This window comes from Echiichthys vipera (assembly GCF_963691815.1).
Source record: "Echiichthys vipera genome assembly, chromosome: 17".
NCBI classification, from domain to species: Eukaryota; Metazoa; Chordata; class Actinopteri; order Perciformes; family Trachinidae; genus Echiichthys; species Echiichthys vipera.
Window position 1 is genome coordinate 6,842,932 of NC_139842.1, and position 17,415 is coordinate 6,860,346.

General features: G+C 40.5%; 1 protein-coding gene across 1 annotated transcript; it reads right to left on the minus strand.

The window, feature by feature from the left end:
- Window positions 1-3,840: 3,840 nt before the first annotated feature.
- Window positions 3,841-13,315, minus strand: csf2rb (colony stimulating factor 2 receptor subunit beta). Its single transcript, XM_083930828.1, has 15 exons — window positions 13,261-13,315; window positions 11,393-11,583; window positions 10,291-10,408; window positions 10,032-10,210; window positions 9,776-9,930; window positions 9,045-9,189; window positions 8,610-8,742; window positions 8,363-8,517; window positions 7,344-7,477; window positions 7,056-7,230; window positions 6,798-6,894; window positions 6,367-6,433; window positions 6,173-6,252; window positions 5,824-5,986; window positions 3,841-5,209 (listed from the first exon to the last, which is right to left on the minus strand). The coding sequence occupies exons 2-15, from the start codon at window positions 11,493-11,495 to the stop codon at window positions 4,811-4,813; spliced, it is 2,103 nt and encodes a 700-aa protein (XP_083786954.1). The 5' UTR covers window positions 11,496-11,583; window positions 13,261-13,315; the 3' UTR covers window positions 3,841-4,810.
- Between the last annotated feature and the right edge of the window lie 4,100 nt (window positions 13,316-17,415).

Genomic DNA, 17,415 nt, shown 5'->3' on the forward strand with positions numbered 1-17,415 from the left:
GTGTGGGAAGGTCTCCGAGGGACCAGAGACTGTGACTAAAGACATGCTATGGTTCATAGCTCAGCGATTGACCTTAAAGGACGATATGGCTTGTTGGGTCTCGACAACACTGTTACCTAACCAGCAAACAACCACTGGAACAATATAATGACCCATTAAGACCCCAACATTAGAAGTTTAACACAGACCAACCTGATTATGAACCATCCGCCAACCATTGTTATTAGTTCCAATCCAAGCCTGTCACATCATATTAACTGTGTTGGGATTCGTTGTTGGAACATACTGGTGCCTTTACTCGTCACAGGGGCCACCCAATTACACTGTGAGGACTCATCTCACTTTCCAAACAGAAGTTTGGTTAAGTTAAGGATAAGGGTTTTGGTGAAGCATGAAGTGAATATGGTTGAGTTCAGGGTAAGTTCCTTGAAAATGACTGAATACAATGTCCTCATAAGTGATGGAAACAAGTTTGTGTGTGAAATCAGGCACAGAAACATGTGTTGGGCCTCTGGGAATGTGCATCCATGCAGAACAGCAGCAGCTTCAATGTTACTTAACTGAAAGCCTCTCTGTTCTTTTCATTATGTTGTTGATGAGAGGGCTAGGGACTGTTTAATAAAAAGGACCGTTTTTAAAAAAAATGTTAAACTAAGCTTTTTAAACGTCAATGTGAAAGAATTACTGATATTTCAATAAAACACTTCCTCTGTTTCAGGACCTCTCCATCAGTCAAAGAGCTGTTTAGTCACAGTAAATAGTAAAAAAAAAGGTCACGTTTGCCTTCCCTTTGTGGCAGAAATCAAAAGGAGTCGTTCGGCAGATTTTCAGCATGGTGATAATGCAAAATGAAGCACCAGGTGGAGAAGCCAAACACTGTTTAACTGCACAAACTGCCATGACACAGAGCTGGATTTAAATCAGTAAAAATATCCCTTTAAGCATAATTCCTTTAAACTTCCATGCAATGGTATGTCTACTGACTTGGTATTACACATGCCTCGTCCTCTCTGGTATCAGAAAGATGAGTTATTAGGATATAATCCTAATGTTTAGAGAAAAAAAATCAATTGGAACATGCATGTAAATAACAACGGCATGATACTGCCCTGAAAAACTGCCTTTGAAGACATGTGTTTCAGTATGACCTGGATTCCCTGATGTACATAGTGAGGAAACAGGAGGCCTTTGAACAGGAGGTTACACAAGCATCCGTGTGGCGCCACGCCATCCCTACACCTTCCAGCACTTTTATTTTCCTGTTTTTATGTACGACAAAGACAGGGACATGCTGTACTCTCAAACCCACTTTCTATCATCACGCTCTTGTCTCACTTGTCTACTGTACTTTTCTGTTTTCACTAGATCAATATGAAACTGTCCCTCGTTCACTCACTCACTCACTCACTCACACTCACTCACTCACTCACTCACTCACTCACTCACTCACTCACTCACTCACTCACTCACTCACTCACTCACTCACTCACTCACTCACTCACACTCACTCACACTCACTCACTCACTCACTCACTCACTCACTCACTCACTCACTCACTCACCCACCCACTCACCCACTCACTCTCCTTCTAGGGAACAATAGCTAGCGGACGGAGACTGTGAGGAATGTGACTTCTTTTGGGGCTGATCATCTGAAAAAGCCAGGAATGCTGGGAAAACACATCAAAACACCATCCCCTCGCCTTCCACTACCATGGTCAAGGCCAAATATAGGAGTGAGTTACTGTTTTCATGGGCATCATGACTCAGTCTGTAAGTCTGTATGTATGTGTGCGCATGCGCGCGGGTGCGTGTGTGTGTGTGTCAAACTGCTCCTCAGCCTCATCAGACAGGAAGTCGTACCTAGCGATGGGCTGAATACACAGGAAGTTGATATCACTATGCCCGGAATTCCAGCATTGTGTTCTCTCTACAGAGACAAGAAAGACTGAATACTCTGCACAGCTTGGTCAGGCTAGGAAGATGTGCAGCTAAACAGAGCTCTAAATTAGATTGTAATGCGACTGTGTTTGTGTGTGTGTGTTTGTGTGTGTGTGTGTGTGTGTGTGTGTGTGTGCGTGTGTGTGTGTGTGTGTGTGTGTGTGCAAGAGAGAGAACATTGTCTAGATACAGTACACAACTCTGCAGAAGCAATGATATCCACCTTCTGATCTGGAACTTGGCTGCCAAATCACTGTAATGTACATACATGTTTAACCTGTAAATGTTGCACCTATTAAAAAAATACAGGTGCACACTGGTCATGTGCCCAGGTTAACAAGGGAGCATGAGAAGTAGAAAAAATCTATCCCAATGAATAAAAAAAGCTAAATATGAGGAAAGGAAACTGATTTGGCCTATGTTTGTCATAGCTTTGTTGTGTAATTGTAAAATTCTCTCATGTGTATACTACCGTGCATTTGTGAAAGAGAGAGAAATGCTAAGTGTACTGTGAACAGACAAGGGACACTAAACTGCCATGTGTAATTTTGGTGAAAACTGCTTTTAACCAGCCACAACAGTAATACTCTTCTTCACCTTGTGAGGTGTGTGTATGTATGTGTGTGATCATGGCAAAGTGTGGTCCTGGCGACACCTACTCTAGCAGGAAATACCACAGGGGTGGTTTTGAGTACTAGGTTTTTACTGTCTTTGGACAAATTTTGTCATGACGATAGTGTCACTACCCTGGTAAAGGTGTGTAGTTGGGTTAAAAATCAAGGGAGTGTTCAAGAATGCAGGCAAGGGCACTGGCACTAGGGATGCCGCCTTTACGCCCCTGGCCCATCTCATCTCATCTTCAACCGCTTATCCGGGGTCGGGTCGCGGGGGCCCTACAATGTGGAAGATGCAGTCACAGCAGCCAACACTAAATGCCTACTATGCATTAAATTAAAGGTTGAATATGGAGAATGAGCAGAACACACGCCATCTAGTGTCTCAAGATCTTAGTCGCAACAACAAAAAAATAATTCCAGCAATTGTGTTGCCAGGCTTGTTGCAGAGTGTGTCAACCCATCCCCTCTGGCAAATCGCACCATAAATACAAGTCAGTGGCGACTGCTCTAAGACTGCAAGGGAAGCTCCCCTTATATAATTGTTAAAAAAATGTTTTTTTTCTGAATAAAAGCATATTTTTATTAACTGAATTCTTGGTCTCCAGTTCAGAAATTCACAAAACTTTACAACTGTGTAGTAGAGGTCAAAGTGATGCCGAAAATGTTCGAAAATGGGTGTGATCCGAGTGAGGGGGTTAGAAGTAGGGAATGGGCCCCTCCAACTTTACGGCCCTGGCCCGATGACCATACAAGATGCAGTCATGAAGCTTTACAGTTGTGCAGGTGATATTAAAATGAAGGCCACATTCAAAGATGGGTGTGGGCTGCACTTTACAGCCCTGGTCCAACTTGGCACTGGTGTGATCCCATTGCAAGATGATCTCTAGTTAATATGCAGATTATTTCAGAATAAATATTAGTAGTAGACAGACCACCTTCATTTTTATAAATGGAGAGAACAAAATAATAAAGCACTCGTCTAATACAATTCAACAACACCACTATACGTCCTCCGTAATTATCATCCAGTTGAATCAACACCATTTTAAAACAGTTTCAACAAAAACAAACATCATAACCTTCATGAAGGTAAGATGTATTGCAGGACTCTTGAATCCGACTGCACTAGTATTAACTTGGTGTACCTAATAAACTAAACCTAATAAGTATGTTACGCAGTTAGCTATCCAGCCTGGAAACTTTAACTGTAGTTTTTGATTGGGTGAATGTGTTTGTGTGTGTAAGCCATTCATAGACAGAGCCATAAACAAACACTTCACAAGTTTAATTTAGCATAACAATACAAAAGTGCAGCAAACGTTGAAACACTTTATTCTACTCATTTGTGATCTCGAATGACATAGAAATAGGGCTTTACTGTGTCTCATTTATTAAAGGTAGCTTTAATATATTTTAAGTAGCTTGCATTCAAAATGTCTCTGTATTTCCTGAAGTAAAAAAAAACTGTCCACCAGTGACAGTGCTGGTGCCACACAACATTAGCACACAGTATCAGCACATCAGCGGGTATATAACATACTGTATAAATACTTTCAGCAACACATAGGCTTCAACACTTACAACAAGGTCCTAACTCACACACCTTTGTGCAAACATGCATACATGACCGCAGCGAACATGGCAGTCAGCAAACTCACACACTTTTCCCATGAAATGCAGTTGATGTAATTTTGCATCTTACATCAACTGTGGGAGACACAGAAAATACATATAAGGAAGTAAGAAAAATGACTGCATTTCAACACAGTTCTGAAGAATATGCGGCTAGATGTGTACATGTGTGCTTGTGGAAATACACAAGTAAATGATGAATCTCTTTGACCAAATCAGAACTTCACAAAGCCCTTTCATCGTGGTTGTTGTATTCTCTTATAATAGATAGTGCTCCTCTTGTTTCACTCTGACCTGCAATGTGTGAGGAGTTTACAATTAAAGCTCAAAAAGACATATCTATTTTGTTTTCCACATCCATTAAAATTAACTTGCAGTGCCCTCACAGCCTAAGCTCACTGCTGCCCTCCATGGGTCAGACATCCAACCTGATGTCAGGTCAGATAAGACCAAACAAAACAGTTCTTTCTATCATGTTAAAACCCATCAATGAATTGCATTTTTTCCACATGGAAGCATATGTAGCTGAAAATAAAGTGGAAATCTTACAAATACAAGAAATCACTGATTGCCTATTTGTTAGATCCTCCTTGACATGCTCTTCTCTTGCATGCTGCAGGTTACTTTGATGCTCTCATGAAAGCTGTGGGCAAGTGGCAGTAGCCCGAGGCCTGTGCGGTACCCCCTTGAGGCCAGGAAGTGAAAGGTCCTGAGGTGTAGGCTGGAGGTTGGTGGCTGCTGGTGGGCTCACTGAGGCCTGGCTGGACGTTCATCTTATCTGGACACTGTTTGTCCTGCTCAGCGCTGTCGTGCCTGTGCATGTTTGTGTTGGCGCCGCTGTGAGATACAAGATCCTGTGTGGACCTGGTGATGTTGCCGCCTGGCATGCACACATAGCCTTCCCCGTAAAGGGCGAAATTCCCCGGGGAAAGAGGTACAGAGTCTTCAGGTGGGGTTTCATGGTCTCTCTCTTTCACTTCACACTTGATGTCCACTGACTTGCAGCTTGGCTCTGATGACTGTCAGATAGAAACAGACAGTGATGTTCAGTCGGACTAAATACAACCTGCAAACTTAATGAGTAATATTTCTTTGATGAACTTAGCGTACTGATTGTCATTTGCAAATATATTAACTGCTCAACAGTATGTGCTCTTCTGAATAGTTTTTGTTCTCACTATATATTACCGTAGTACTCAAGTCAAATATAACGTATCACGTAGGAGTGATACCACAGCCAGCAGCCTGTTAGCTCACTTGAGCTGTTTCAAAACTAGAAACAGGGGAAACAGTTACCCTGTTAACAGTCCCTCTAAACCAAACTGATTAACTTGCTTTTTTTAATGGGAGTTATGTGAGAATCTATTTCTTGTCCTGGTTCATGGACCTACTGCACCTGGCCATGGAGTAGTCTGGTTCCTAACCCCCCAGAAAACCACAACATGTCATTGCGATTTTTAAAACGTTATTAGAGTGAGACCCCTTTGCTTATTCTCATACAATTTTAGGAATACATTATGTTTATCAGCCAGTGTTTCAGCAGTTACATGTTATTTTTGATTCATACCGAGTGCTTGAGAAATTCCCAGCACCTGGGTACATGACAAATGGCACATGGTTGTGAGCAACTGACCTGACAGAAGATGTACGGTCCGCTGAAGCTCATGGAGGACGTGTCAGAGGCATTAACCTTCTCAGCAGGGGAGAGCAGGCTATCACACGTCCAGCAGCCCTCGTCCTGCTCCAGACGCTTTTTTACAGTACCCTCTGATGACCACAGGGAAGCATCAGAGGAGCTGCAGAGAGAGAGAGAGAGAGAGAGAGAGAGAGAGAGAGAGAGAGAGAGAGAGAGAGAGAGAGAGGGGGGATTTATCCGTTCATGTCTTTCCTGAACAGTAATGGCTGCATTCCACACATTCTCTATCTTTTCTTCCATGATAGACAAATATATTTTTTATTATCGGTCTGTAAATGATGATTACCACGTTGATACACTGTCCATATGCAGCACTTTGCAGATGGTCGTGCTCTCACTCTGCATGAGTGTCCAGCTTTTGGGAGACTGGATAACAAAAACATACATCATGGTTAAAACACAACATAAAATATGATCAGATTTCTTAACACACAAGAAATGGAAATAATTCGATCAAACTGTAGAACAATCCAGTCTCACCTTGAGCTCAGACAGGATTTTGCTTTTGCCTGGAGAAGGAACTGAGTCCACCCACAGAACTGCCCTCCTGTTTGTTCAAAACATACCATGTAAAAAGAGAGTTTTATAAAAAAAAATGAAATATCCCTTAAATTGCACACTTTAGTCATGCTGCCTAGACTGACTAAGGTGGTCAAATGAGCGATGGCATCCTTTGGGTTCGGGTGCCCTCTTTCCTCAGTTCATTGATGGGCTCACAACATCTCGAGAGTGACTCAGTCTCAGGCTCAAACTCCCCCGATGCTATCGCTCACTTGGTGCCCAGGTGGAGTCCTCTCCCTTCATCCAAAGCCCCTGACTGCCCTTAGACTAATTGGCTTGATTTGATTACATTTTAGATATACTTTTATTATTTGCATGTACTCAAATACGGTATAATGTAAATGATGTACCTTCGACAAGCTGGAATGGAGCAGTAGATTGCGAGGAAGACTGCAGCTACAAACACACTGATGGTGAAATAGATCAGGTTGTCTGGGGACCAGGTGGCTGTCAGGGGACAGAAAACAGAATCCATGATGATTTTTTTTGCCCTGCTGTTTATTTGTGAATAAGCTGGACAGAAAAAAAGTAATTCCCACAAGAAGAGGAGAAATCCTTTTCTTTATGTATGTTTGAGATCATGTGTGCATGCTGCTATTTTAAATCACCCTCATGCGACTCCCAGTCCACAGGATCGGTCCATTCAGAGGGGATTCCCTCATAGTGGTCAGAGTCAACCAGCGACCTGACCTTCACCTGGTATGGCTCTGAAGGGGCAAGAGAGGCTCCCAGGATTGTTAGAGACATGGACCCCGCTGGAATATTCATCAGGACACGAGATCCCTGAAAAAGGAATACGTATTGAATCCATTTAATGGGTTTCGTGGTTGGTATGAAGGGATTGCAGTACAGGTATACAGTGGGACAGGAAAAAACACTTATATATAAAAGTTCACCTGATCCTGTGTCTTGTAATAGCAGACCTGATAATACAGTCTGATCTTTGAAGCTGTGCTTGGTTGAGTCCATTCCACAATCCGGTTGCTGTCTTTCTTCCTCACCTTCACCTGCTGCGGTGGGTTGGGGCGAACTGCGTAAAGTTTAGGTTATAGCATTAATAAATCATGCAAAGTTTTTTCCTTTTTTCTACTGCTGCAACAACATCATTTCCCCAAATAACACCTTATTTTATCAAGGAAAGAGTTTCCAACAATTTTAAATAGTTTTATAATGTAAGTTACGAGGAAATGTTATGCAATATTTTCATGCAATCAAGAACAATGTATGTAATTTTCTACGTCAATGCTCAACAACAGGCCCACTTAAAGGTTGTAAAATAAAATGAAATGTTACATTTTTTGTAAATAAAACAACCCATTTATGTAAAATTATTTTTAAACAAGGCTTACAGGGTTAATTATTTAGCAGGAAGTCACGTGTATTCCTAAATAGTCAGACACAAGCCTATTTGTGAATAAAAAAAATCATACATATGGCTCTTTTGTATCTTAATCATTTTAGTGTGTGGGGGCTATAATTTGGAACAGTTTACCAGATGATACTTTGAATCTATTAAAGTTCCTAACAACAGTTTTTGAAAAAACAAAACAAAAAAAAATACCCCGGAAAGATCCTTTTGTCGTTTTGCTTTTTTCTTTTGATGAATATTTGGACAAGTGTGTTATGTATACATTTTATGACTATAAATGAAACTAAACCAAACCCGTCTTATCTAATTGCCTGGTAATAAGCAGACAGAGATGCAGTAGTGCAACTCAAACACTAGGTGGTGGCACTCAATCACATCCCAGTTGCTCTGTTCAGAGTGGCTGCACAACTTCCTGCAGTTTAAGCACCTCGTTGTGTGTTTCTAATTTGGCAGGATCGGTAAACTGTCCACCCTACTGTGTTAAGAGCTACAGCCTCCTCCCCAACCCAAATTCAATTTCTCCTATAATGTCTCCTGTCAACGCACTGTGTTTGTCCGCCTTAAAACTCTTGGCATTGCTTGCTGGTAGGAGCTCAATGAGCAGATGTGCAGGGTCTGCGACAGTCAGAGAGCAGCTGTACCTCAGCACCGCCCTGCTGAGGTCAGAGCTGACTGTTGGCTTCACACAGCATCTCTCAGACCTGAAGGCAGGGATTAGAAAGAGAGGAGAGCAATGAATGGATGATGACTGGATGCATTTGTCAGCCCTAATCGAGTGGTTTTGTTGACCTACGGTGCAGTCTGGTTGTGTTCACATGCCAGCTGGTAGGTAATGAAGTGAGCCACCTCTCTGTTCACCTCCCAGCTGCATGTCACCTCCTTCTCTCCATCCAGCACACATTGCAAACTGGGAATCTGCCAAGCGTCTAGCACCAGACAGAGAACAAGAAGGAGTTAAAAACAACAGCTGCAAAGCTTCAGACTTTTCCAATGAAAATGGACAGAGGGAGAAAATTAGAAATGTGAGGGAAGGAGATAAGTAGCAGGCTGTGTATCAGAGGAAAAGGCCGTTATGGAGAAAAATGATCCAGTACATTAAATATGCCAGCCAAATGGTTTTACCCAGAAATGTCAGAGTTGAAGCTAATTTGTTCACAAAAGGATTCACAATTTTGTTAACGGATATCATTTAGGGTTTAAATCATTCTGAATGATGTCTTTGACTCACCTTCTTCATTGTGCCAGGTGACCACAGGACTCCAGTCGCTCCACTGACCCACACTGGCCCGGGCCCTCACCCTGGCCTCATACCTGCGACCCGGAAGCAACAATCGCTTCTGCAATTTCATACTGGTGTTTGTGACCTCCTCAGACTGAAAGAATAGAAAGAGACACAAGTGAGTTTAATTCAAGGTGCAGAAATATTTGGAGCAGTACAGTTCTTGTGTTTTTTTGCTTCACTTTGTGTACCTTTACCCTAAAATTTAAGTAGAAGTACACTTATTTTAGGAGCTGCTAAAAATTGTTTCGTCAAACATATGTTAGCATGCTAACATGCTAACTTAAACTAAGCTGGTGAACATAGTAATTGTTAGACACATTAAACATTAGCCCGATAGTATTGTCATTGTGAGTGTTCATAATGCTGATATTAGTATTGTCATTGTGAGTGTTTAGCATGCTGACGTTAGCATTTAGCCGAAAGCACAAGTCACAGAGTTGCTAGCATGCCTGTTGATTCTTGCAAAGTTTTGTTATTTAAAAATTTTCTTGTCAGAGAAAAATCTCCAATACAATTTACAGATAATGAATAACTGATTTCCTTTTTAAAAAATATATATAAATCAGAACATGCAAAACTCTGTCATTCTAAATAAACATCCCAAACCCACTCATGATTCCAACTACAGTAATGTCTCTGGGGGTCTGGCAGCAGAGTACACCATGTTTGATGCTAACCGTCCAGTTGTCCTGTACGTCTGTCCTGTAGCTGAGCTGATATGTGAGGTTTTTATTCAGGGAGGAGGAGAAGGGGTAAGGGCTGGACCAACTGAGCCATCTGTGCCCATCATCTGCATCGTGTGTGGACAGATTCACTGGTGGGCGTGCTCTCACTGTACAAAAACACACAGTTCAAGTGTTGAAACTACAGAATATTTCTATTACTATCTTTACAGTAAAAGTGACAGTTTGACAAGATTGACTGATAACTCACAGTGCTGACAAAGATCCAGAGGCTTGTGTGGAACAGATGAGCAGAGGTTCAGTGTCTTGTCAAGGAAGAAGACCGTGTGTTTGATGCCAATGGAAAATGCACGAGTTGTATATCTACACTGGACAGTCCGTTGCTCACTTGGGTTTGGTACTTCAGAATCGTACGGCACACACTGCTCCCTGCGAGGACATGGACACAGAGCTGTGGGACTGAAAACTTTGGTGCTAAACTGCGAAACATCATCTGCTCTTGTCCTTACCTGTTGTTTTCTGTCTTTAACCAGAGCTGCAGTGTTGTGTTTCCGTGTTCCCTCCACTTGCAGTGGACATACGACTCATAGTCATTATGGCACTGTAAGGATTTCATCAATGGAGACACTGGAGGAAGAAGTGTTGTTTTCAGATAATGGGCTAACTCCTGTGCTTACTCTTAATCCCCATTGTTTTGTGCTGAATATATTCTATAACCAGTGGTAGAAAAACTATTGAGATTATTAACTAAGTGTATACGTAGTTATACAGTAATGTAAAAATACTCAATTACAAGTAAAAGTCCTGCATTCAAACTCTTACTCAAGTTAAAGTATAGAATCATTGTAAATTTGGATTATAAATAGAATTATTAAAGCCTATTTGGTGCTACTTTGGGCAATCTTCAAAAACTTCAATCTTATGAATATATAAGCGGGGACAGTGTAACAGCAGCAAAGGGGGTGGTTTATTAAGAGGCATAAGAAAAAAACTGCAAGATATAACAATAAATACATAAACAGTAAAAAAAACAGTAAACAGTAAAAAACAATTAAAGAGTTAAAATGCAGTAAACAGTACAATATAATAAGTAAACAGACGGTTTAATGGACAATATTCACAGTATTGCACAAAGTAAATATTTACATGCTACAATTAGATAAACATAGATAATAACGTGTTCTAGAAAAGAGCGTCTGGATCTTGAAACATGAAAGATTAATTAAGCTGGTGCAAAACAAGTTGGTCTGCAATTAAAAACAGGTGACAAATATTTCTATAAAACTAGCTTAACTGACTTTAAGGCATTCCTGATAAACTTTTTAGTTTTAGTAAAAGCACCTCCAAACTTACACAAAGATAGTACCCACTGATATAACCGTACTTTTCATTATATACTGTATATACTGTATATATAATTGTATGGGGTGCTTACTATTTTGGTTGGTTGGTTATCATTATCTTTATTATACATATACATTATATTGTGTATATATACAGAATGTATAAACATTATTGAAATATTCAAACAGAAAAACAAACCAAAGGATTTTGAAGAATGAAAATCTAAAACAATACTGATTGTGCCAGGTGAATACTGCAGAGACGTACCGTTCTGTAAGCTGCTGCTCTCGTGGATAGTACAACAGTCCTGACCACAGAAGAGAGCCAGAGGAGGGAGCGTTGACCAAAGAAATACCCAGAAGCGAGGCATTTTTCTTGGGAGAGACGGGGCGAGGAGTCCCCTTTTTCTGAATCAGTCTCTGTAAAATGTACTATATGTATTCACATAATCCAGAAGTCTGTGATAAAGTAAGAGAGAGAGCGAGAGAGAGAAAGAGAGAGAGAGAGAGAGAGAGAGAGAGAGAGCGAGAGCGAGAGAGAGAATTAGTTTACTTACTAGAAATAATGAAGAAATGAGTCATGACCACACTACAGGCGTTCACATCCGCTTTTAGAGTCTACTTGTTGTGGGATGTCACCACACATCCGTGTGTCTCTTATCTCTCTCTCTCACATGTGATAGGCCCTGATAGAACAGATACACATGCTGTCCCTGGGGACCAAACACATCAATAAATAAAATACCAAACACTGGTGACACAGATGAGCACACATTTTACAACATACTTCAATTCCTTATTAATTTGCCAGAAATTGTTTTAAAATTGTATCGCTTCCAAAAAAAAAGTCATTATCCTACAATGCTTTTTGAATGAATGACTAACTAACAAAAATCTTAGTACGCGTAGAAGCATTTTCAAAGTCAGAATATCTTCAAATAAAGCAAAAAATGTGCAAGAAACAACATGAAGAGTAAAAAAAAAAGAGATGTGTGATCATTTCAGTACAATAATGACAAAGCGCATGGGGGATTTTAAGGGTCGCTCAGGCGCAGCAGACTCCACTTTGGCCTAGCTGCTGTTTACAGTGGCAGGTTTTGGGGGAAGTCCCTTCGGGTGAATGTGGGAGATCAACTTTGACTTTGAAACTAAATCATGTGAAGGACAGTGATGCTGACGCAAAAAGAAAATATCAACTGAAATTCACCCAAATACAAGCAGGAACATGGAAATACCTGCGTGTGTAGGCAAAGGCCAGTATGTATAAAGTACCATGAAGAAATTCTGTTGTAGATATGAGGAGCTCTTTTCCAAAACCCTATAAATCCATTTTAATAGTTTTCAGGAAAATTACATCTTTTCCCTAGACCCACACATTTGGTTAATATTCAATGTATCTTGTCAAAATGGTTTATTGGCTCAGTCTGAACATGTTGAACGGACGGACAGAACAAAAAAAACTCTTCCGCTTCAGAGCGCCGCCATGTTGGATCGCATAGAACGCTCACTGAATTCTGATTGGTCGAGAGGACGTATCGCATTTAGGCTAAAAATAGGTTTTGCGCTGGTCGCGGTTTGGAAAGGAACTGCATCTTGAGACCATTTTAAACAAGGAAGTATAGCGATTTGGCAGAAACATTGATGAAGCAGTGAAAAGGTTCTGTTTACAGCAAAGTGGCATGACAAACTCATTTTTTTTAAATTTGGCTTATATCTCGTTTTGGAAAAGAGCTCTTTATATGTTCATCGACTTTGGACTTTGGATGATACATGACCAGCTTTTATACACAAAACAAATACTTTGTTTCAGTTTCACTCTATTACACAGTTCTGTCTGATTGTGAAAATACACTGTAATTCAAGTCACAGGATGTCAACGTGTATGATTTCATGCGCTCATGTCGTCGCTCAACACATTTTATCATCAGTCATCAATAAAGAACAGTTGACTTTGACTTCCTGTCCCCATATCCTGATTGGAACTTAAAGTTGAACACAGGCAACCATAAATAGCTACACATTCATTTTCTTTATATTGTGATAATTTCGGCCTACAGACAATGTCAGCGTGTGAAATGAAACATCTATTCAAAGACAAGGCTTCTTTCGTATTCAATAAATCTTCCGGTGGCCTACCTTACGTCTTCGTCCGTCCGTCTGTCTGTCATCGTTGCGTCCTTCCTGTCAGCCGGCTCCTCATGAACACTGTTGAGAACTCTGTGGGAGTTTCCTCGGCGACAAGGTTAGTTTCCCCTTTTTTGTCCACTGAGACACTTAAGGTCATGCTCACTTGTAAATCACAATCAGCTGTTGTTTGCCTCATTGCAAAAACTCAATTTTCTTTCTGGACATACAGACGTAGAAGGTGGAAAAACTGTGATTACAACTACATGCACCTAAAATACAAAACACAATTCTGACAGTTTGCGGTATCAGGAAACCTGCGACTGTAACTTTGAACAGTTGAAGTTTCAGGCTGGTAGTGTGCATATTTTCTTACATTATTTTCTTACTATTTCCTGTTTAAATGCAATAAATCAAACCAATTTGGCTTTCTGGTGCCACAAACGATACATATTTTGATTTCATGATTCGGCCTACTGAAGGTTTGCCAGCTAGATACAAGTGACAGCACAGTTACACATACTGTTATGCAGCTCTGCCTCATGCAGCTGAAACCTCAGGATATTTGTCTACATCTGGAAACAATTACAGCACTGTCCTTCAGTTATTGTGTATAGTTACTTTCATCTAAAACCGTTTGACATGAACTTTCCATTTTCCTACAACTGACTTTAAACGCTCCACAGAACTAACCTGACCTCAGTGCTGTCAATCAAAAGTGGGTGTAGTGATCATACGCTGCGGGGGCGGGTGGTGCACCCACTTCTTCTGAGGGGGCACAGTTTCACATCTCTGTCTCAGTAAGTTTTGCCTCAGATTTTACTTGCAATCAAAACATGATTAGATTAGATCAGATTTGATAGGATTTGATCCGATCAGATTAGATCAGATTAGATCAGATTAGATCGGATTAGGAATCCATCTGCTATCTGTTTGGCAACAACCAAGCCTCTGGGGGCCAATGACTAATATTTCAGGCTTTCCGCTGTAGCTAGCGGATATCTGGGCCAAGACTCCCTTTTCCAAGCAGCAGTCATTGTTTATGGTCTGCTTACCAACTTGAGACATTAGAATTGAGTTGAGTTGAGTTGAGCAACTGAATGCCGATAAATAACAACAAAAACATAACGAAAAGCTGAATCATCGACATAACGGGTGGGCTCCAAGACAGCTTGACGGCCAATGTGTCCCACCTCTTTTTCTCTCCACTGTCTGTACCTGCATATGCAAGGCACGCTCAGAGGTGAAAGCACTTTACAATAAGTGCATTCAACCACGACGATACAATCCAAAAATCATCGAGCCGAATCATAAAATTCATCAACTAATCAACAGAAAGACTGTTCCAAGTGCTACATTTTAGAAAGAAGTTTTTTGGGAGCCCAAGGTGTAATCTGTCCTTTAAATTGGCGATATATGGGAAAGCATCTATGATATTATGGAAGTATGATAATGTAACACTCTGGAAAGCAATACTCTGCATACTTGCAACTTCTGCATTTTACGTGAGATGTGAAATACAGGACTTTTAGTTGCAAAAGAGCAGATTTACATTTAGAGTACATGTTCTGTTGCTACTTTTACTGACAAAAAAAAAATCCAGATTCTTCCAAAACTGCACTCCATGAGGCGGAAGCCTTCTGAAACACTTTGATATATTTATTTTTTATAATGAATTCACCCCATTTCACGATAAAAGCTGCTTTGGGCTATTTGTCTTATTGAAGACTTGTCCCTTAACATATAAAAATGACTTATAACAATAGCTCTAATTCAATTTTGAGTATGTTATTGAAAGTATGAGTTATTTTAAAATAATGGGAAGGGCGCACTGCTGTTTTTCTCCTTTTCTTTTACGATACTGAGTTATTCAGTTAGGAGGCTTTCTAGGCACTACGAAGTCAGAATGAATCAGAACACAACCATGTTGGTTACACAATCACTCATTTACACATACCATCACACTCATCCTGAATACACACATTTATCACACACAGTTCAACTCTAGACTAATTGTGTTCTCTTTTTTCAGCCAGAACGGTCGGTTTAGTTCTGACTGAAGTCCTTTTAAATAAAATATATGTAGGTCACAAAATATATATTTCATCACAAGTGAGAACCCCTTTCACTTTCCCATCAATATTAATTCCTCAAAAACAAGTTAGAAATAACCCAGACTCTGACTCACAAGTGCCTTTCAGATCTTCTTTCTCTGAAGCACTAACAGTCTTCTACAAAGCCAATATGCTCTCGGCTCAGTGTCTTGTAGCCTCACTGCTGCTGCACGCTATGCAATACATTTCTGCTGCAGTTGCACGTGTCATTTCAATATTGCTCAAAAGTCTTGATGTTGTCTCACAGATCCGGCAGTTTACTTTTCTCAGGTCGTCTCGCAGTCTTGGCCCAAATAATATTTCTTAGAGATAAAATAAATGAATAGAATAAACCTCAGTGATGTTATTTGCCGGTGAATTTACTGTTTATTGTTTCCGATTGAAAAAGCCAGTTCAAGTCAACTTCATTATTCGCACTACTTGTTATTCAAAGCTGACTCTTTCTTTCTTTCCTTCTATCTTTCTTTCTTTCTTTCTTTCTTTCTTACTCTCTTTCTCTCTTTCTTTCTGTCTCTGCCTTGCCCTCTGACTTGCTAACAAACATCTTTAATTCAATTCAATTTTATTTATAGTGCCAAATCATAACAAAAGTTATCTCAGGACACTTTACAGAGTAGGTAAAGACCACACTCTATGACTTATTTATGATTTACATAGACCCAACAATTCCCCCGTAGAGTACGGTGGCGATGAAAACCTTCACTATAACAGACATGAACGTCAGACAGACCTGGCTCTGTGGAGCTTTAGTGTCTCACTCTGAGAAAAGATGATGATGAGCGTAGATATAACACGACCAGTTCCTCATTTCAAATGCTGCCGCTTTGCTGTGACTCACGCAATTCACATTTTCAATGCTTAACATTGGATATTAACTCAAATGGTCGTCGCACGGGAGTTGAAATTGGGAAAAGAAACAAACCATTTATTGAATCAAAATGGATGTAAGGCATATTATTTGATGCCACGGGCACAATGGGCTCAAAACAATGAAATGTCCTCTATATCTTGTCTTAACATGCACAGCTTGTCATTCTTCCTCACTGCAATACAAACAGATAGAAACCACTGACAACTGATGTTTCAGTATTGGCACTTTAAAGTGAGTTTGGCACTGGTCCAGACAAGTTGGGGAGACTAGAATAGCTTCTTTCTCTAGAGACTTGTGAAACAAATACTTCCTCTGTTTCTCAGAAATGATGAGGAACTTGCCAATCAACTTGCTGATCTGTACTTTACTTGTTTGTGTCATACAATGACACGTGGTCAAAACGGGGCATGGTCAAATGATGGGAGGAATGCATCAGAATAAATCTTCTTCGTGCTGCCCAAAATGATAGGACATGAGCAGAACATAAAAGTGAGGTGATCAATAGTGGGTCTGGACTAAAACTTCAGTGTCTCATAACTATGCACATGGGTCACCTTACGTTAAATATGGGGCACATAGGTCACTGTTTTACTTCTTACTGTACATGCAGGCTGTTTATCTTCAAATCATTTAACGATTCGCTCCCGAGAGACTCCTCATTCTTGAGATGACACCATAATCATACAATAATGCAACAGTAAAATGACTAAATATTAAAATAATGTCACTTTAAATATTCCAGGCAGCGTAGCAGTCCTGTTTTAACCTCAATCGTGCCACCTAGTGATCGCAAACTACAACTGCTGTCAAGTATTAAGGCCACACCTCTGCTGTAGATGGATTCATTTATAACAGCAGCAATGGTGTTTCTTTCACCTGGTGAGTCTGTGTGTGTGTGTCATCATAGCAGTGAGTGGTCCTGGGGACAGATACTATAGCGGAAAGAACAACAGGTTTTGAGTATTTTGACAATTGTTTATATGTGTCACATCACCTCCGTGCAAAATTCTGTCAAGAAACAGGTTTGGAGTTGACTAAAGATGCGGTCCGAGCAAAGACACCAGTGGCAGCAGGGGGAGGGAGTAGGGAAGGCGTCATTGCCCTCCACATGCTGGTGATCTGGTGATCCCATCACAAGACGGGTTTCAATCTTTGTTCAAAAGACGCTTTCTTAGTCTTGAG

Bases quoted from the DNA above. Each gene is read 5' to 3' on its own strand.
- csf2rb (XM_083930828.1), bottom strand. From the start codon at position 11,495: ATGCCTCGCTTCTGGGTATTTCTTTGGTCAACGCTCCCTCCTCTGGCT. The intron at 10,211-10,290 runs GTAAGGACAAGA...ATGTCCTCGCAG, and splicing joins TTAAAGACAGAAAACAACAG to GGAGCAGTGTGTGCCGTACG. The intron at 7,478-8,362 runs GTGCGTTGACAG...AACTTTACGCAG, and splicing joins TTTTAAGGCGGACAAACACA to TTCGCCCCAACCCACCGCAG.